Below are 21,639 nucleotides of genomic sequence, written 5' to 3' on the forward strand. Positions count from 1 at the left end.
CTGATCTTCAGGTCTGCAACGGAAACATAATTAAACAGAACTTACGACTTTCAACGACATTTTTTACTGTAGTTGCTGTCCCACTGGTGTTTTGGCTGCCAGGTTTTGTAGCGAACGTCTTAAGAGAGCTCTGCTCGGGGTGTTTCTCAACAAGTGGCATCGACAGTGGATGTTCTGCGCTTCGCAAATTCTATGGTAAATCCATTCCTTTACAGCTTAATAATGCCAATATTTAAAAACGCTTTTGAACAGGTCGTCTCAATAAGTATGAGATTTAGATGGTGCTACAAGAATGTTTCCTAGATTCAATGCTTTCGTTTTCCAGGCAAGTTAGGTCATATTCATTATTTTGTTTTATCCTAGCTGCAAAACATTCGAATAGGACTAAGTTTCAAATTTCCGAAAGTGCACCTGGATAAAGGTGCATTAAGGGCCAAAAGTTAGTCTACTCTTGTCATTTTTTTTTTTTTTTTTTTGTTTCGTTCTTTTTTTTTGTTGTTCAATGAATGTATTACACTATATCTCCTGATACTCAAAGATCACCTTTTTCTTTTCTTATAAAGTGCCCATAGGGCGTCATTCTGAGCGAGTTTTAAAAAATTCGCTATTTCCAAGTCTATTGTTGATATTTAGGCGAAGCTGCTCTTAAATTCTTTGTGACAGCGATATGCAAACGGCACAAATAACTTCTTTCTTTTAAATAAAGTCCTACTATGATGAAATTCGCATGTTTCCTGTCTAAGCCATTTTGAAACATAAACAAGTAGTCTGTGCGTATAGAAAAATGCTGCTTACTATGTACATCTTTTAGTTACAGAGATATTCTTCAATAACTGAGGTTGTACTTCCCACTTGACGACCGATAAACAGCAGAAAGATCAATCAATACATAAAGAAGAACAAGAAGAAGAAATCAATAATGAGTTGATCAATAAAAACATTCCACACTTGGTATGGCAAAGTTTTCAATCAGGAGAATTTAAATGTTTACTGTGTGGCTTGAAGTTCTGAACTGACCTCTATTCCTATTGAAATTTTGAAATCTGCTGGATCAATTGCAACTGTCTTTATTAATTAAATGCAAACAAATTAGTTTTTGATTAAACGCGTTTGCCTCCTTATCACATGGTCTCAGGTAAAGCTGTAACTTTGAGGTTATTTGGTGACGCGAATGCAACAGTAAATCGTGCAAACGAATATCATTTCTCCTTCAAAGTTAACGTTTAGTGTCCAGAGAAAAAAAGACAAAATTTCAGGCAAAGTTACAGCGGTTTGCACAATTTTCCCAATTTATAAGTGTGTGGTAAATTCCTGTGGTTCGTTTCGTACTTGGAGAGAAAGAGGTCTTAACTCAACGTTTTCTCCCGGTTTCTTCCAAAGTTTTTTCAACGCATGTTTAAAAATTGGCATCCTGAAGCTGTATACAAATGGATTCACCATAGAATTAGCTACATATAAAACAATTAATAACCACAGCAGAATTGGAGAAAAACATTTCCAACAGAATATTTTGATCGCGTACACAACGAAAGCAGGCAGCCATAAGATAAGATTGACGACCTCAGCACGGCGTGAACGCGTTCCAAGGAAACAAGAGCGAGTAACATTACTGACGTACACGACCCAAACGATTTTTGATTTTGGAGATCAACAATAACTGATGTGTTTGTTTCAGCAAAATTCAAGTTTTATAGTCTTCAAATATACAGACACGTTAATGATACAATAAAAATGTTCTTGCTTGAACCCAGCAGAATTTGCCAAAAGTGAAGAATATTCCTTTTATCAATCCAATTTGCATAAAACAAGAGGCCGAACGGAAGTATAACAGAATGGAATATTGTATATCGATGGTGCGAAATTGAGTTTCAGATGTAAATTATAGTATACGTTCAAATTATTTAATTGGCAGACCCGAGAGGATCTTGACGACAATTGCAAAATAGCAATTGAATTCACAGAGCACAATAATAATTTTTTGAGGTAAAGTGTCTGAAAAAATATCTTTTTACTAACAGCAACAGCATTTTTAGATCCTAAAGTAAACCGGTGATAAAATCAATGCATTTACTCGAAATTAATGTCATATCATTTCCTACTAGGGGCGGAGTAGTCAAGATGGCCCTTACGGGCCACCGTAGAGTAGTGCATTTCAGATCAGCTTGTTCACTTAGAAACGAACTTGAGCTGTGTGGATTGGGCAAGAAGAGATCTTTTCACAAAATGTAGCACCAGCAATTTCTTTCTCTTTAAATTTTCTTGATGAAAATTCAAGACCTCGTTTATACCAAAGTTGTCGATTGGTTCAACACAAAATTCAATTTCACTTTCTCGCCAAAGTCTCATGAGATATTGTCTGGAATAGCAATAAATATTTCTGAAAACAGCGTTGTGAAATTTACTTACTGTTTATTATTTGCAAAATATCACTTATACTATCAGAAAATGTACTCTAAGCGTTGCAACATAGACGAGTTTTCCAACAAAGATGTTAAATTTTTATCAGGGCGTTTCTCCTCTTCAGTTTGTTTACAAACGGAAAGCAATATTAGTTGATATCTACAACGTTTTAGTCAAAAAGAAAGCGAGCTTTTGAGCATGTCAGTAGATCATCTAAGGTGTCACAAAATTGAAGACCAAAACAGTAGGGACAAGGACATTTTTCTCAATTCTAGTTGTCGTCGTGTTTTTTCTTAACATCACACAGAGAACTAAATTGTGATCACTGCGATTGATGCAAGATATTTAACTGAATACTGAGAAATCGCCGAAATTTAACAATAACTTCTAGCACTCTTCTCCAGACCCTCAGAAAGGTGAAGGAAAACACATGGCTTGTGCAAAATGTTATGAGCCTCCCACTTGACGACGAATAAACGACAAATATCTCAATAAATAAGAAAAAAAACATATTACACGTGGCATAGCAAAGTTTTCAATTTTTTTTTTCGGGATGTCGCCTGGCCGTAGCTAGTAACAAGCAAACCGAGGCGCTTGCCTCAGTAATCTTCGTTTTTTGCTAGTTATAGTCATCATAAAAACCCTACATACCCAGAGAGAGATTTCAGCCAACGAGATTGCCTTAGTTATATTTATTTCTGGATAGGGACCTGAGACCTATATATCTTTTGAAATTGTTTTTCATGTCAAATAATCGTAATCGCTTGAATTAACTCAGTAACTGCCCCAATTCAACTTACACACATCAGTAAAGATTGACATTTAGGCGTCTTTACTTCTTGTTCATAGGCGAAGTTTTACATGTATTTCTAAAGTTTCGGTAAAGGTGACGAGAACTCAATGAACTGTAAACAGTGCAAACGCATATCACTTTTTCTGCCTAAATGTAGGTTTATTCCAGCAAAAAAAAGGGCAAAATGAAAAGCAAAGTTCCTGAACAGAGGTTTGCCTATTTTGTGGTTGTTTTTCAATTTACAAGTGCCTGGTAAACTCCTGTGGTTCGTCTCGCACTTGGAGAGCTCGCACTCGAAGAGAAACAGGTCTTAATTCAACTTTTTCTCCCTGTTTCTTCCAACGTTTTTTCAGAGCATTTTTAAAAATTTGCATTCTAAAGCTATATACAAATGGATTCACCATAGAAATGGCTAAATATAGGACATTAACTACCCACAGCGAAAGCTGAGAAAAACATTTCCAACAGAATATTTTGATTGTATACACAACGAAAGCAGGCAGCCATAAGATAAGAGACACGGCAACTACTACGTAAAGTGTCTTTGAAAGCCATGCATTGTGTTCCAATGATCTTTTGTGAGGTACTTCTAAGCTGGGTGTTGCATGGTTCAATCGCGAGCGAATCGAGAGGTAACTTGCACAGATAATAATGAGAGAAATGAGAAGGAGCACATCAGAAGCGACAATAGCATGCAAGATATCGACTTGTGCGTGATACACCGTTAAAAACGACAGTCCTGCGATACACAATCCAGCTCCCCAGACCGTAACGACGATACTGAAAACGTAAGCTTGCGTTCTTGTTACGCGATGACGCAGTGGCCACAGCACGGCGTAAACGCGCTCCAAGGAAACAAGAGCGAGGAACATTAATGGCGTAGTAATAAAGTGTATTATCGTTTGTCTCACGATGTGGTCACTTGAGATGTAGATCGCGACGTTTCGACTGCTTACTGCTAGTCTTCTTCAGGCGATAAGGTCGACTGATTGCACGGTATCATTTATATCTCAAAGGTCGGCTGTGATTGGCGCATTTCGATCGTCCTATTGTTCCATTGTTCCGGCGAGTAGCTGTTCCCTCAGTGGTCCGCTGTTGTACCGTTCTCCTGTTGTTGTGTTTCTTGATCGTGGGTATCCATGCTTCAGGAATTTCAATTCCACTATCCCTGTTGATGTTGTTGGGGTGAAGTCTTATGTGAATAGCTTCCTTGACCCTACGTGTGTACCAGTGAGGATCTCGATCAATAAACTTGACCTCATTCCAGATAGGATAGTGGCCGGTCTCGTGGGTGTGTTCAGAAGCGGCGGGGGTCTGGGTACGGGCGAGTCGTATATCCCTGTCGTGTTCTTTGATCCTCTCCTGCATAGATCTCCCTGTTTCCCCGATGTAGACTTTGCCGCACTCACAGGGAATCCTGTAGACAACACCATCTTGTTTAACCGGGTTGACGGTGTCCTTTGGTCGCACTAAGTGTGACCGAAGTGTCGTGTCGGACTTAAAGACGGTGCGAATGCCTTGTTGTTCTAGGCAGCGGCGGAGAGACTCCGAAACTCCTTGGACATAAGGTAAAACGGCGATGGATTTAAATTCCGCGACAGGCTCTCTTCTTGGGGTTGTTCGTGCCTTTGTGATCTTCTGTACAAAAGAGAAGGGATATCCGTTAGAAACAAGTACAGATGACAGATATTTCTTCTCTCCAGCGGTTACTGATGGTTTGGTGACGAGACGCTTAGCCCGGTCGTACAGACACTTCACAATACCGCGCTTTACTGACTGAGGGTGGTGTGAATCATACGCTAGGTACTGATCAAAGAACACGACAGGGATATACGACTCGCCCGTACCCAGACCTCCGCCGCTTCTGAACACACCCACGAGACCGGCCACTATCCTATCAGGGATGAGGTCAAGTTTATTGATCGAGATCCTCACTGGTACACACGTAGGGTCAAGGAAGCTATTCACATAAGACTTCACCCCAACAACATCAACAGGGATAGTGGAATTGAAATTCCTGAAGTATGGATACCCACGATCAAGAAACACAACAACAGGAGAACGGTACAACAGCGGACCACTGAGGGAACAGCTACTCGCCGGAACAATGGAACAATAGGACGATCGAAATGCGCCAATCACAGCCGACCTTTGTGATATAAATGATACCGTACAATCAGTCGACCTTATCGCCTGAAGAAGACTAGCAGTAAGCAGTCGAAACGTCGCGATCTACATCTCAAGTGACCACATCGTGAGACAAACGATAATACACTTATTGCATCTACCACGATGAATAACAACAACCTTTTTCTCGACATTAATGGCGTACAAGACGCAAACATTCGGAATGCCCATGAGGGGCTTTGGCTTCCTTTTGGTTGCATTTCAGTTCTCAGACTCTTGTGGATCACCAGTGCTGCACCTTCTGCTATTCCTACAAGTAAATCGGCAACGGCGAGGTTGATCAGAAGGAAACAAGTTCGTTTAAGATGGAATCGCAGAGTCCAGAAGATAGAAATGGTGAACACGTTCCCAATGATTATGACGGCTATCTCGAGTGCAGAGATAGCGATGAATGTAATGGCGGTTGGGTTTAACATGATGTCGTGTTTGTTGCGTGTATAAAAACTATCGGCGTTTGAATTTTAAGATGACCAATAACTGATCTGCTTGTCTCAACGATATTGAAGGATATGATTATAGTTTCCAAATATAGAGACGCGTTAACCGAAGCTAATACAGTTAAAAGGTTCTTCGTACACCTTGCCGGATTAGCTAAAGTGAAGAATATTCCTTTTATCAATCCAGTTGGCGTAAAACATTTAGTTCAGCATGCAATATTGATGTTGTGAATTTAATTTCAGATATAAATTATGGTAGATCTTTACATGTACATCAGCTACTTGGCAGGCCAAAGAAGACCATAATGACAATTAAAAAATAATAAATCACAGGACACAAAAGTAATTTCCTCTTCCAAATTTAACGTTAGGCTGTCAGAAAGCAGATCTTAACTCGTTAATATAGGCAAGAGGTTTTTCAGACCTTAAAAGGTAAGTCTTTTTTTTCCTTCATTGTCCACTGAAAGGTCATAAATAAATACGTTAAGATTAATCCCACATTTTTTCCTACTAAGCACCTTAAGGTCATTCAGTTCGGCAAGTAATTAACACTAAGTATTGGGGCGTGCATTACAAATTAGCTTGTTCACTTAGAAATGAATTTGGGTCGTGGAGTGTGAAAGGAGAGAAATATTTTCAAAAAATGTAACGCCACCATTTCTTTTCCTTTAAAAACATAAAATTAATTCAACTGCATTGTTTCCCTACGGGGTTAATTCCTCATTTTCATTTGCATGCTAAACTAAATTGAGATTACTTATAGCACTTTTTGTGTTCCTTTACAATGGATTCTTTTGTGTTCGAAGTTACACAACATTTCTTAACAAGCACCTAAAGGTTATTTAATTCTGCATGTAGTTAATTAAAATCAGCTTGTTCAGTTAGAAACGAACTTGAGCCATTGAGTGTAAAAGGAGAGAAATATTTTCACAAAGTGTAACGTCACCATTTCGTTTCCTTTAACAAGATATAATTTATTAAACTGCATCGTTTCCGTTGGAAAAGAAGTCTTCCTTTCCATATGCATGCTAAACTGCGTTTAAATGCCTTGTAGAACCTATTGAACTTTTCGTGTTCCTTTACAGTGGATTCTTTTTGTGTTCAAAGCTCTCCCTCGAAGCATGGAGAAAATTTGAAAGAATTTGTTGGAAAATGTAGGAAACTGCAGACTAGTATGAAATGTCAACCATCCCCTCGGGCGGGACTCAGCCCTGATGGGTTTGTCACAAATCTTGACCGTATCAAAAATCCAACGTTTTCTTTGCGCGCTCACACAAGGCCCACGTTACCACCTAGCTGAAGTTTTTTTTTTTTTTTACAACACTTTTTCAAGACATCTGCTTTGGTAATACCGTTAAAGTTGCGTTTCCTGATTTTCAGGAAAAGAAAGAAAGAGGATTGAATTGACTAAACAGTATTGGTTAAGTTCGAAAGGTGCTTCCTACTTTTAAGTTCTTGTCTTGAACACAGCATTTTTGTTATCGTATCGCTAAAGGCAAACGTGGGAATGACTGAATCAATACAGGAAGAAGATGTACCAGGCAGTGCACGATATTTCATATGGAGGCGTGTACAGTGAAAAACGGTCTAAATGTCCACTCAGTAATAACCAACCACTAATGTAATACTAACCACTAATGTAATAAACATCCAAACAGAAGAGATTTGTTTCATTTAATACACTATTGTTTTCAATACAGTTCATCAAGGTTCCTGTTTGTTTCAAAGGCCCTTGGGAAGCCTGTTGAGTTTTAGTTAACAAATAAAGAAGCCTCGACTGTGCTCTGTTCTGTTGTAAAGCACGCAGGAAGCGGTAGAGCACGAAGGACGTGTAGGGGAAAACACGAGACGTAGTCGAGTGTTTTTCCCTACTTCTTGAGTGCTCTACCGCTTCCTAAGTGCTTTGCAACAGAGCAGAGCACAGTCGAGGCTTTTTTATTTGTTTTATGATAAAGAATCCAATAATTTCCCGACGCATTCGGGTGAATTTTCAAACCAAACTTTATTTTCCGAACGAGTAAAAGTGGTGTCAGCCGTGCTCTGTTCTCTGATAAAGCACGCTAAAATAAGCCAATCATAGTCCTTGCTAGAACTGTTCAAATAATTTGATTGGCTAACGAAGCGACGGCTGTCAATCACAAACTGGACCTCAGCTAAGCTTTCAGTCTCGAGTAGTCGAGCGGCTTTCGAGAGAAGAACGATGCTTTCAAAGTTCGTTTTTAGTTAATTTTAAAATAAGGATCTAAAGACATGTAAAGGTTTGTAGTCCAGAGGAATCCGGCCGTATTGTGGCTCATGAAAACGTGTACTTTTCCAATGGACATTACGAAACAAGGAGCTCAAAGATTGCGGATGAAAATGCGAAATGCTGAGTTGAGTTAGAAAGGAGATACAGTTATTTGCGGCTTGCAGCCGCTTGCTGCAAGATTGCCTGAACTAGCGCAAAAGTTAGTAAGACTAAACTGCTCCCACTGGCTCTATTCCAAGCACAGAAGAGAATATCAGAGCAAGCTTTGAACTGACTACTCGTCGGTTCACTTCGCTGAGATGACCGGAAAACGAGCGTCACCTGACTACACTGCATGTAAGTGTTGTTTGAGCAGTTGAGCACTGCTACAAATATATATAAAGCTTCTCATCATAAGCAGAGACAGCTCAATTTCGTAACAAATATGTCGTGTATCTCAGCACTGGTTAGGTTAAAAATTTGTTTCTTTCGCTACGTGTTTTGTCGGCGGTAATCTAGCAAAACTTTTTATTTTAGTATAGTTTTAACACTACTGTTGCTAACCATATTTACTGCAGACAAATATTTCGTTTCCATTGGGTTTGTCTGAGTCACAGGGGATGTTTAATTTTGGTCAAAGTTTACAAAATTCCGAAGCAAAAATTTGAAACCCCAGCTTGCGGTCACAACCCGTGCTCTGTTCTCTGATAAAACACACTGTTTCAGCCAATCGGAGCGCGCGTTATATGGAAACTTTATTATAATAAGTAATATCAGCACAGTACTGTATATAACAGGGACGAGTTGTTCAAAGCCCGATTAAGCTAACCTCGAATTAGCGAGAATTTTTATTTCAGTGTAGTATCTTTTCGGTGAGCTTCTCTGTTTATATTGTTTGTCCTTCAGTTTTCAGTTTGAATAATTTCAAACTATCCAACTCATAAGAATTGAAAAACATTGTTATACAAGAAAAATTGTTACTTCGATTAACATACATATAATTTTTGTTGAAGCAGGTCGGTTTGCGCAACCTAAAGGCTGGTGTGGACCTGCCAGGAACTTTTAATCCTGGGTTAGCGTTAACCGGCTCTTGAAAAACCCAGCCCAGAATAACAACTATTGAGAAGATCAAGGTAAGAGAGTGATTCCTCCATATAGACCTTATACGCAAGATAATTCCTCTTGAGTTATTTTTAGACATTATACCAAGTTCTTTAGCGAATGTTACGTGCGCGTTGCGTGGATGATATCATGGAGCATTCATTTATTTATCGCTTTATTTCGAAGAGAAGAAAAATCTCCAACGCTTTGGGATGCCTTCATTTCGAAGCTTTAGTAGAAATTTAAAAAAATCTATATATCGCATAGTAGGGCAATTATCTGTATACAGTTAACGCCATTATCCAAAACAAAAAAATTATTTGAAATGGAGGTATTTTTAAATTCCGAATGTTTATTGATAACGGGGCAAGTTCCCGTAAGCGGCCATACACACCTAACAACTCTAGTGGCTGCTTACGAGAAGCATTCTCTTATCGGCCAGCTCCAGTTACGAACACCTTTTTAGCGTCCCGAAGGTGTTCGCTTACGAGAACTTCCACTGTATTTCAAAGTACTCATTAATATACATTTCAGGGTCGTTAACCCGTTGTTGTTACTTAACTAAATCTCGATATCTTAGCTTTTTAAAATCCTTTTTAAAATCTGTTATAGGGAGTTCTTTTTGCTCTTTGATAACGAGGGCAATTATTTTGCCATCATTATTTTGATATTGTTGGTTTGCAAGTTAATTTATTTAACCGTATGTTCTAATTTACATTTTGGAGCTAAACGGCACATCATTAGAGCAAAATGGTCCTCAGCAATTGAAAGAGAAAACCTTTCCTTGACTTAATACACTGAACGTTCTCACGTTCGTTGATAGTATTACAGTGCGACTGCTCGAACTGAGCCACCTGCAAAAGAAACTAACCAATAAAAACGTAAACAAAAAACAATGGATTGGTAGCTTTCTCTTGTCGGCAAGAAAAAGGGTCTGTTTTATAGAATACAATTAAGTACTATCGACTCCTCTACGTTATTTGGAGATGGGTTAGCAATTCAGTCGTTGACTGGGAGTTATCGTAATGATAAATCTCGCTAGAAGAATTAAGGTTGAAAACTCATTTTACCACAACTTAATCGAAACCTTTCAAAAGCTTCCAAAAATTTGGGATCGAAACTAACCAATCAACAACGAATGGCAAAGTTTCCTGAGAGGTTCGGAACATTTTGCAATTTTTTGGGGGGTTTACAATTTTCCTAAGAACTGTCGTTTGTATTCTTCATTGTTATTAGTTTATTTAACAAACGAGATCGCCATCCTTCAAGCAACGTTCTGATTGGTTAACTCTTTCCAAGTGGCCCAGCTTGGGAAGTCGCAATGTTATGCTTAATTGCCGTTGAGATCTTTCAGGATATTTAACACCGGACATCTATAACAATAATTCTTCTTCTTAAAAATAAAAAAAAAGGTGTTACACCAAAAGAAGTGTCTGAGATAACATGTTAAACGCAACGACCGCCAATGTATTCATCGTCATCTTTGCACTTGAGGCAGCCGTCATCATCATTGGGAATGTGTTCACCATTTTTGTTTTCCAGTTTCAATCTGGACTACACCTGAAAAGAACTTCCCTTCTTCTAATCAACCTGGCCGTCGCTGATTTAGTAGTGGGAATAGGAGAAGTTTTAGTCCTGGTGGTCCACAGAATTCCGAGAACAGGAATCACAACCTTCAGTCTTCCGTGGTCCATTCCAACCATTGAGTCTTGTGTTTCAGTGATGTTCCTCGCTCTTATTTCGCTTGAACCCGTTTACGCCGTGTTCGGGCCACTGCCCATGCTTGCATTTTTAGCATCGTTATCGTCTGGGTAGCTGGTTTGTGCATCGGTGGACTGTTTTTTCTGACTGTATATCACTCAAAAGTGGATACCGTTTATGCCCTTGCCACCTGTGATGTGCTACTCTTCTTCTGTCTGGGTATCATGAGTGCAAGTTACCTATCGATCCGTTCGCGATTGTCCGTTACAACTCCTGAATTACAAGTCTTCCACAGACGTTCAACGCAGAACCAAAATTTACATCTTTCAAAGACATTTTCCATAGTAGTCGCTGTGTCGCTTATCTTTTGGCTACCTGGTTTCGTGGTGTACGCCATCAACGCATTCTGCTTGCAGTGTTTTTCTCCGACGTTGCTTTGGTTTGTTAATGCTCTACACTTAGCAAATTCCATGGTGAATCCATTCGTATACAGTTTTCGGATGAAAATATTTAAAGATGCCTTGAAAAATTGCTATAACAAACCTTAGCAAAGTAGTAATTTGAGCGCTCCCCCTCTGAGCAGGCAGCGAAAACGCTGGATGTGTACTATATTGTCGAGATTTGTGACAACCCTATCAGGGCTTAGCAACGAGAAGACGGCTGACACTTCATTTCATACTAGTCGGTTTCCTACAATTTCCAAGGTCGTTATCCTTATACCATTTGAGGGAGTCCTCATTGAAATTTTGAACACTAAAGAATTCAGAGTACAGGAATAGAAGAAGTTTTACTGGGACCACGGGTCATTTGAATGCAGTATAATACTTTTTCATAAATTCTTTGTTATAATGTAAAGCATAGAGTAATCAAACGCCTGGAGATTTCTCGATCAACTGACAAATCACCCAGCAAGCCGTTTACAGTAAAACCATGTTTTCTGAGTACAATAACACGAAAAATAAAACATCAAGTTCTTGATGTGGCGAAAGCGCATTTTATTGGAGATCACTAGAGTGATTCAGTGGATCAAGAGAGCACTATTTTAAAATATTTAAAGGGAGTTCGCAAATTATGCTTCGGGATTTTATTTTGGATCTGTTTGGAGCAATCACGGTAATTCTCTGCTCAATGAAAAACTGTAATATGAATTTTCTTTTAACCTTATTAATGATGTTAATTTTTTCCTCCTTTTTTAGTAAATGTATTAGACAAGTACATTGATTTGTTTTACTTTTTTCGTACATAAATATTTCAGATCGGAATATGCGAAAGCGTCCTGAAACGTCCATCAACGGAAATTAGTGATAAATCATGCAAAGGTATAATAAGAAATGGTTGTGACAATCAGTTTGTTGATGATCTACATTTATCTCCGAACAAAAAGAGAATACTTCATTTTTTCCAGACAATTATTTTCCTAAAAATACTATGTAAATAAATATGTTTATATGTGCTTTTTGGATTTTTTGTATATAAAGTTTAAATATAGATGCTGTAAAAGAAGTGGGTCTGAAGACATTCTGTGGGTAAACCGGGACCAGTTTTAAAGGCTAGCTTAAAACATTATATTGTTTGCTGATTTTTTTCTTTGCTTTCGAAATTTGCGTAAAAGGTCAATACTCTATTTGCTTTTCATCTCCATCATTTTTACGACATCAGCGCATAAACTATCATCATATATTTCCAAAAAGTCATTGGAAGTTACACACGAAGACAATTATATATTTAACAAGCAATAAATACCTTGATAGTTGTTACATGATCAGTTTGTGTAAGTGCATTCAGACTGTTACCTTTCGGGTACAGTCATAATGTGGAGTGTTTTATAATTAGTCTCCATTGTCCCGCAAACCAAAATATATGCAGAGACGCTTCTCGGACTTTCCAAAGATTTACATAAGTTTAAAAACTTGTGAGTTTACCTCGACATTTCATTGTTAGTGTGCGTGTTTAGAAATAAAAACTTCTGCCAACCGAAGTAGAAAACAATAGCCTTCTTCTAAATGATTTACGTTCTGTCTTTTTACAACAATATTATCACAGTAATGGTTAATGAAGTTCGAAAAATACTCAATATTCCAGGTGTATTTCGAGTCGGGGGTCATTCAGTATCACGGGGAGAAAAAGTAAATAAAATTGATAAAAGTCTGTTTAAATAAAATAAATAAATAGTACCCCGATGTACGTGACGTGCGACGACCGTATTTGGGAAAATTGGGGCCCGAATATTTGGCTTCATGCGCAATAGTACAGTCCGTTTTTTAAGGATTTCATTAGTTAGAAATACGCTACCAGACGGAAAATCGATCATTTTTAGAGACTATGATAGAAATGCTTTTGTTTTCAGCAATCTTTTCGATGTGGCAAAGTAACAATAACATATTGTACTTTTGAAAAGATACACAAAGTTTGATTACTGTTTTACTTTTTTCTAAGGTAAATATTTCAGATGGAATTTGCGAAAGCCTCTAACAAGGTCCATCAACGGAAAGTGATGATGAATCAGATATAATTATTGCGACCATCATTTCTTAGATGAACGATACTTATCTCTAAACGTAAAGAGGATGCTCGAATTTTTCCAAGCCAAATATTCTACAAACTCTTTTCCTGAAAGGTTTCTCCTACATCAATAAATATATTTATATATTTTTGGAAAAGTTTAGATAGAGGTGTTGTGAAAGCAGTGGGTTTAAAGACATTCCGTGAGTAAAATAAGGAATATATTGTTTGCTGATTTTTTTCTTTGCTGGCGAAATTTGCGTAAAAGATCGATACTGTAATATATTTACATAAGTATTACATTAGTCGTTAGTATTACATTAGTGGTTAACATGACCTTATTGGTAAACATGACATAAGTGGTTGGTTATTACATTAGTGGTTGGTATGACATTAGCGGTTGGTTATTGTACTAGTGGGTGGACATTTAAAATGTTTTCAAAATGCTAGCCTGTGGAAAATCGTCCAGAACATAAATGAGTTTTTCCTGTATTAAACTATTTTTTGTTATTGTTGTTGTCTATATTGCAACAAGATCATACTTTTCAAAATTTAAAAATGTTTGACACGCCTCAAAACACTTACATAACGTTTCGAGTTATGTTTTGAATGTGGAAGGCAAATGAGGCTGAAATAGTCTAGCAACTAACCCTCACAACATTTCTTTCTTTGTTAAGCCTCAATTTGATCTGATCTTCGAGAAAAAAGTTAATTTGAAAGAAATACTGCTTGGCCACTTTGAATTATTTCTCCATACCAAGATTTAAGAACATGATTTTAATTGTCTTGTCTTGCAAAAAGCTAATTTGAAAGATATACTACTTCACTTAAGAGTGGATGTCTCTAAAAATCAAAGAAAGATAAAAAAATCGCGGACATGGTCAAAAATTCGTTTCGTCCCATTTTTTGTCTACAGGTAGCTATAGGTACTAGCTAAAGTGAAATGAGGTTAGTTTCTGTAAATATTCATTTTGACGCGAATAAACCGTTATGAATTGCATGATCGAAAATGAGTGCGTGCGAGCTCGAAATTATGCAGTTTTCAGGCCGACCTTAGATGAACTAAAATGCGACAGCAGGAATTGTCTAGCTATAAATATATACAGTTGGCCTTCCTTTACCAAGATATACTGATATTTTTTGTATTGTGTCCTTCCTGATGAAACCACGGGTTAATTACCAGAGGACGTCTTCGCCATTTTTAGTTCACGTCAAACCCGGCCTAATATATTGTGGCAAAAGTGCATGTGGTAGTGTCTCAAAATTTCCAGCAATACTATCACGAGGGCTTATAAGGTAGGTCTTCAAATTGATCGTTTCATTTTTCTGGTATCTTCTACTGTTTCAATATACCAACCAACCAAACTTCGGTAAAATTGTAAATGGCGCCATATTGAAATGAACAAAATCAACATTGCAGTGACACAAGCAAACCATTGTTTGAGTCGCAGCCGCACTTAGCTTGTTATGTTTGCTTTGATATCAATAGTTCCTTACCTTAGAAATCTTTTGTAGGCCCTTATTATGCCACTTGGAATATTCTTTCGAAATACTGTCCTCTGCAAGTTGGTGTAAAGGGGGCCGACCGGCGCACTCAATGAAGCCACTGAGCCGGTGATGAGTAAACTTTAAAAGTTACTTGTTTTCGTCATTTTCTATAGCATGTCGCAACCCAGTTTCGTTTAGTCTACTTTGATCCTAATTTTGGCTTTTTTGACGTCCCACACACAGAAGATCCCATACAAGCACGACAGGCACCGCTAGCGATTTGCACAGGTTCCTGTCTGCGTGTGGACTGCGTGACATGTGATAATCTGTCACGTAAACAGATCAACTAACAATACATTCTGCAACACGAATAAAAGCTAAACAAAAATATTGCCGTCATGAACAAAAAAGATACAACAAAGAAACAGACTTTACAAAATGTCACAAATTTAAAACGTACAGTGAAAACTTTATGGAACGAAAATAACGATTTAATTTTCCCACGGGATACAAATGTAACCAGTTAACGAAAGTAAACAAAAAGCAAAAGCGTAATGATCGTCGGTGAAAGCAACAAAGATAACGGTTGCTTTAACTCCAGCAGAAAAAAATGTCTTGTTCTTTCCTTGATATTGTTGGTGGCGTTTGTGGTGCAGAGGAACGCGCAAGGCATCCGTCCACTCAGACAGTATCACTGTCATCGTGCAGCAAGGATATCAGAAGCCACAAGCGTTTTTTACAGTTTTCAGGTGTTGAGACAGAAATAAAACTTATCTTAGCGAGAAGCGGGATTTTCGTGAAGCCCGTCAATTTTTCGGAAATGACTGTTTGCCCGTTACATCGATCAAGCCTTGGAATCGGATGGAGAAGAGCCAGTAGATTATGTTCTGTGCCTCAGGATGTCTCCGGTCACAAAAAGGAATCTGAAAGAGTACCTGCAGCAGAAAGGGGAATTAGTTTGCAGCACTCAATACACATTTTTGAGCTTACGAAAAACCTCGTACCCATCGGATCAGGTAAACGATTACAATGTTTATTCTCACTTTATGCAAGGATAAACATCCGTATAACTTCTCATTTCACGCAGGGTACTTGGCGGGAATCACAGACTTCATATCCTTACTTCAAATCACTTCACTGCCGCGTAAAATAACGCCAAGTTTAACAGCAAAATTATTTTCATGTCTCACGAGTTTTCAGGATTTTTGCAAATACTTTTACGTCGAAATCTTGTTCAAACACTGGCATCTACTCAGCATTTTCACCTTCTTCAAGACTTATTCAAAAGGGGAACACTCGAATTGAAATATTTTACAAATATTAGAATTCCTTCCAACAATGCTCCGGAAGAAAAGGAAAGGAACTTAAAAGACTGACTTGTGAAAAGGTAAAATACAGATTGCGTAATCAGTTTGAGGTTTGTGGGGCTTTTTTTCCTGGGCTAGGTTTGTACTTTTGCCACATTCAGAGCTATTTGTTCAAGGGGGATGTGTAAAGTAGAAAAGAATAAGTTAATCCTTTCTCTCCAAATATTAAAAGAATTTGTGTACGATGTTGACAGTCTCTGGCAAAAACAAAAAATCAGTTAGAATCGCAGGAATTGGGTGCCACAGGAGGTGTAGAAAACATCACAGAAGGTCTATGTGGTCTAAGCTTGGTGAGTTTCTTCAAAGTGTTTATGAAAAATTTCGATCCAATATAGTTAATGAAAGTGGAAAACCTTGACGCATTCTCTGAATTCTCCCTTCTCTGCCCTTTTCAGGGGTTCAACCCACGCGGGAGAAGGGCGTATCCAGGATAACTTGCATGCGCATCCTCAAAATGCCGCCATTGCCGCCCGTCAACGATTGGGCAAGACCATACATGGCACAAGAATTGGAAAAGCGTGCCCTGCCCGGATAGCCAATCACATCCCAGAATATAGCCAAATAATAAAGGTTTTAAATTAATATATGGCTTCTCAACTTTTTTCTAAATGCTCCAAATGGAAAATAATACTGAGTAGTAACTGGATAAAGATATCAGGATAGGTTACCAGTCAAATGAATTAATTATCGAATATTACTTTCCAGCTCGCATGCGACTTGCGCTTTTATACGCGACACCCCGCGCTTGCACACGGTTGATCTCATTTTGAAGCCATCCAAAGCAATGTGTCCACTTTTTTGTCAGGTTGATGAACAAGCGAGTGACTTTAATATTCCTGCCATTACTTGTCCTGTAACTGTTCTTGATGAATAACTGCCAGAAGGTTGCACATCCAGACGGCAGAGCCTTTTTTTCCGCAAGAAGATTCCGAAGACAGTGATGAAGGCTCCAGTCTATACAACGAGTCCCAGGTGCAGCTTAATCGCTTCTTACAGCTTCGAGACGTCAGTCCAGTACGTCACACGTTATAAGTGCCGTGGAATACAGCGCACGAGCGTACTAAACGCAGATACCTACGGAAAGCTCAACAATGTATATCTGCAATGTTTGATGTCCTGGCACCTGAAAATTCGCAAGAACTGTGGACGGAGCTTTGTGATCGTCATTTTGTAAGCAGAGAGAGTCAGGTTGTGGTCGAAGGCAGAAGTGAAAAAGAGACGGAGCTTCTTAATGCATTTGCTGAGAGCTACTTGAACGCGCAACATTGGAGCACCAGACGACAAATACTCTCATTGATGGCAGATAAGTTATCCCTTAAGGAGATGAGAGAGTTTATTCCAGCCGTTACTAGCTATCGCTACAACATTGCCCAACGCCACAGGCTGTTACCTGGAAGAGCTGCTCCTCTTCCAAACCAGGAAAAAAAGAGAATGAGGATTGAACCTGAAAAATTAGAACATTTTGTTTCTTTCATAACGAGTCCACACGTAATTCAAGATGTTCCTTTTGGGGGAAAACTTCTGAAATTGTCATCTGGCGAGATCATAAAAACTGGCGAGATCATAAAAACACCCAATGTGATCAGAACAATGATACCAGAGCGCATTGTCCAGCAGTATCAACAATATTGCTGTGAAACCAACTTTGAGCTTATGAGTAAGAGAACCCCACAGAGAGTTTTGGCGGTGTGTTCTTCATCTGTTCGCAAGTTTCTTCAAGGACTTGATAACTTTTCAGCACAAGGAGCGGACGCATTTGATCATTTAGAGAAACTCGTAGAGCAAAGTGGACGGAAAAGCGATCCACAGGGAGTTTCGAAAGCGGTGTGCTTAGCAAGAGACCAGGCGGGGGAACGCCGACTTCAACCTGATGAAGTCCTTACGTCGCAGCAGATTAGTGGCTATTTTAGCCGTCTTTCAGCAAAGAAGCGATTAGAAGTTACAGCCGCCGTAACGAAGCAAAAGCTAGTGAAGCCTCAGAAGTGGCCATGGAGAGTGCCGACGAGGACGAAATTTCGCCGATGCTGAGAGTCATCTATCTGCTGTGTGTGCAAATGTGATGAGAGATGTGGCTATTCGCCATCCGATTGTATCTTTCGATCTTAACATCTGCGAACTTGTACAAAAACGTACACTCACAACTTTAAGAGTGGATAGGCTAAGAGACATGTGCATCGACCTTAGGCTGGATATTTCTGACATTGCACCTCAGAAGAGGAAAAAGCCATACATCGCACGACTCACACAATTAGTCCAGGAGTGTACCTGCACTTCCAAGTAACTGAGCACTATACGTTTCACTAATAACTGATCCGCTGATTATAAAAGGCGGTGCGTATACAATTTCTAAGAGGGCGTTGCGTGACAGCAGAGTTCTACATATCGCATTTCAGTCACTCGAGCTCGCCACAATTTGTGGCGTCTCTTGCAATTTATGTTGACGAGTTTCAGTATGTTCGAAACTGGCGAGTGCAGAAGGCGCAGAAGGGATGCAAATGCTCGAATTCATGTTCACTGGATGCGAAGCAAACGTAAACTAACGACTGTGTGGCAAATTTAACCTGTTGTGTGCAATTCAATTGTTCAACCTGTTGTGTTCAGAATTATGCAGAATTATGGCGCGATTCACAGGGTAGGAAAAGTCGAAATTTGTTTCTCCTGTCTCAGTATATGAAAATGAAGTGTAGTTGTAGACATTTTAATATGTTTCTAGTCATTTCAACGGCCAGTGAAGATGTAACTGACCAAAACAGTTATTTGTGTACAACGCGTTTAATTTTGTTATTATGCATCTCATTACGGCGTCACAGTATTTAACCGAAATACGGCCGGTGGTCATCTTTTGATTGTCAAAGGTCCCAAAGAAATAAAACCCAAATCGTAAAGAACTATCTTTCAAGGCTTCTTGGTAGTGTTATTGTAAACTTTGAGACACTACCACATGTATTTTTGCCAAGCTATTCTAGGTCACCTTTGCCTTAATTTCAAAAGGCCGAAAACGTCGTCTCTTAACAGAGACGTAGCTCCTCCAGGAATAACACGAGACAAAAACTATCACTTTTTCTCGTTAAAGCAAGTCCAACTCTATATTTCTATAGCTAGAAAAGTCCTTCTGTAACATTTTTGTTCGTATGACAGCTGCCCGAAAAGTGCATAATTTAAGGATCGCGCTTGGTGAAATTTGAGCAATTGACCCGCCGAAAGTTTTCAACGGTTTATTCCCGTTAAGGTGCATATTTCAAACATCTAACCCCATTTCCGTTACTTTACTATATAAGGCTACCTACAGGCAAAAAATGAGCCAAATCGATTTTTGGCCGTGTCCGCGATTTTTGCGATAATCTTTGATTTTTACTGACATTTACTCTTAAGGGTTTATGGGACGTTCAGCTTGGCCCACTCTGAATTATTTCTTCATATCAAGAGTCATTTTTTGTTGTGTATTTTGGTTCTTTTCAGAACTGATTTAAAGAAATTATAAATACTTACAATAAATTATCTCTCTGAAATTCAAAATTGAATTCGTTATACACGAATTCATTTCCTTTTGTTTCAGTGATAGCGGGGCTCCTGCGCGCCGAAGGCTCGCCAGCGGTGCATCCATTCCTTAGAAATTTTGGTAACCCATCAAATCGGGTAAATTTGGTTATGACGTTACCGTACGAGCGAGCGAGCGAGCGAGCGTCCGTCCGTCCGTCCGTACAGACTCTGGGAGAGGGGGACGGGAGTCTCAAGGTAACCCGAGTGGGGGAGCTCAAGAATGCCATCTTTTCTTGGCGGGATGAAAACTCATTGCTATATTGTTACGTCAACAAACGGTAGAGGAGTTGATAATATAATGTTTTCAAGAGAGGGTTTTACCGAGGCAGAACGTGAAAGAAAATAATAGGGAGCAAGAATTACTAGTAGCAGAAAGAGATCGCGAAAGAGAACAGGCGCGGCGAGGTCTATAGCTAGAGAGAGAAGGCGAAACAGTACTGAACAATGCCGTGAATTAGAGCGAGTCAGGGCTGAGAGGAAAGAGATGAAAAAATACCGAACAATGCCACGAAGCAGAACTAGCGAGAGCTTGAGAAAGGAGGGGAAATGGCCGACAAATTGTCTCAGAAGACTACAGAACTTCATGAGTTAATTCGCGCGTCGAGATGTGCAGCGGTGCAAGGAAAGTCACATGATGTTTACTGTGTTTAGAGAAATTACAGAACGCTAAATACAGCAGAAAGGATGGTTGATTCGTTGATCTATCGAAAAGATTAGTTCAGTTCAGTCTTCATTACTTTTGCTACAAGTTTCTGCCTGGACTTAGACTCAGCAAGTGGCCGAACTTGCGGTAAGCGACTGATCTATTGTTGTGGAGTTTTCAAGTGTTTTCTATAAAAATTAACAAGTAGCCTTATCTTCAATAGGTATTTTTTCAAAGTCTTCCTGACTTGAAGCCATGCTGCGGGACATTTTTCATAAATTACATCGTTTTAATTTCGCTCATCGCTAAATAATAACACTTGAGTCGCTTTGTGGAAGTTGTTGTAAGTTGCATATTGTAAACAAATAGTTTTCGCTAACCTCACGGACTAAAACCTCACATCTAAAAATAATCAAATTGTAAGCTTATTTGTGGACACTGCAAGGCGAGTTTTGAATCTTTTTTTTTCACAGGCGCTCGCTTCATAGAGTGCTAAAATTTCCTCCTCTGTTGTTGGAAACCAAGAGAGGTCAATAAACCATTTTAAGCCGAAGCCAACAAAATTTGCTTGTTTGTGGTGATCTGCAAATTGTGTTTACAAAGTATGGAATATCCTCGGTTTGTTAGTTCAATTTATTCGGTTTGGTGAAATGCTTGGGGGTTAAAGACTGGTAAAGCCACCGCTGATAAAATGACTGCAAAGCCGTCGGCAAAAATAATATTCAAATCCATGCTTATAAGAGTGAATAATTATTAAACTTCAACACTGCAAGTTTTTTAACTTCTGGAGTGTCGTTTTCGGGCTTGTAAATGCATTTCTTGGCTTTACTTTGAATTTGTATCCTTTCTTTGATGATTTCGGTCACCCAGGCTTCATTAAAACGGGATTTGTTGTTTGATACTCAGATGCAGTGATATATGTATATTGTGTTTATTTAGATTTCCTCTTGTCCAGATAATTCGGTTTGGTGAAATGCTTCTTTGAAATGTCGAGATTGTGCTTGTAAACCCTGTCTGCACACGAAGCTCAACTTTGATTTTGATTTTCTATTGTATTTGGTCGAGGGCACATGGCCCCTGTTTTCCTTTTGAGAGGTTTTTGGGATTTATATGTCTGGCTTTGGTACATGTACAGTGAGGTATTATGTGCCAAGGGCTATATTCAGTAATGAACAATGTAAATTAAAATATCATTTCATATATGCTTATAGAAACTTCAGGGTGAAGAAATCCTCACTCTGTTCATTTCTCTG

General features: G+C 38.9%; 1 protein-coding gene and 1 pseudogene across 3 annotated transcripts; one reads left to right on the forward strand and one right to left on the reverse strand.

The window, feature by feature from the left end:
* Nucleotides 1-1,290: 1,290 nt before the first annotated feature.
* Nucleotides 1,291-5,796, reverse strand: LOC110067268 (sphingosine 1-phosphate receptor 1-like). Of its 3 annotated transcripts, none has more exons than XM_089284700.1 (3): nt 5,525-5,796; nt 3,718-4,075; nt 1,291-1,560 (listed from the first exon to the last, which is right to left on the reverse strand). In XM_089284700.1, the coding sequence occupies exons 1-3, from the start codon at nt 5,794-5,796 to the stop codon at nt 1,291-1,293; spliced, it is 900 nt and encodes a 299-aa protein (XP_089140826.1). The 3 variants fall into 3 exon arrangements, with proteins under 3 accessions (XP_089140826.1, XP_089140827.1, XP_089140825.1); XM_089284701.1 differs by having other exon boundaries at nt 1,291-1,350; nt 3,514-4,075; XM_089284699.1 differs by lacking the exon at nt 1,291-1,560 and having other exon boundaries at nt 2,949-4,076; nt 5,526-5,796.
* Nucleotides 5,797-10,122: 4,326 nt separating this feature from the next.
* On the forward strand, nt 10,123-11,394 carry LOC149115105 (trace amine-associated receptor 1-like; annotated as a pseudogene).
* Nucleotides 11,395-21,639: the final 10,245 nt, after the last annotated feature.

This window comes from Orbicella faveolata, unplaced genomic scaffold, assembly GCF_042242905.1.
Source record: "Orbicella faveolata isolate gen_17 unplaced genomic scaffold, um_ofav_v1 contig_13, whole genome shotgun sequence".
In the NCBI taxonomy this organism is placed as follows: Eukaryota; Metazoa; Cnidaria; class Anthozoa; order Scleractinia; family Merulinidae; genus Orbicella; species Orbicella faveolata.

What these genes read in the sequence shown, in the direction of transcription:
- LOC110067268 (XM_089284699.1), bottom strand. Translation starts at nt 5,796, where the DNA reads ATGTTAAACCCAACCGCCATTACATTCATCGCTATCTCTGCACTCGAG. An exon ending in ATTCCGAATGTTTGCGTCTT is followed by an intron (nt 4,077 to 5,525) that starts GTACGCCATTAA and finishes TACACTTTATTA; the next exon opens with CTACGCCATTAATGTTCCTC.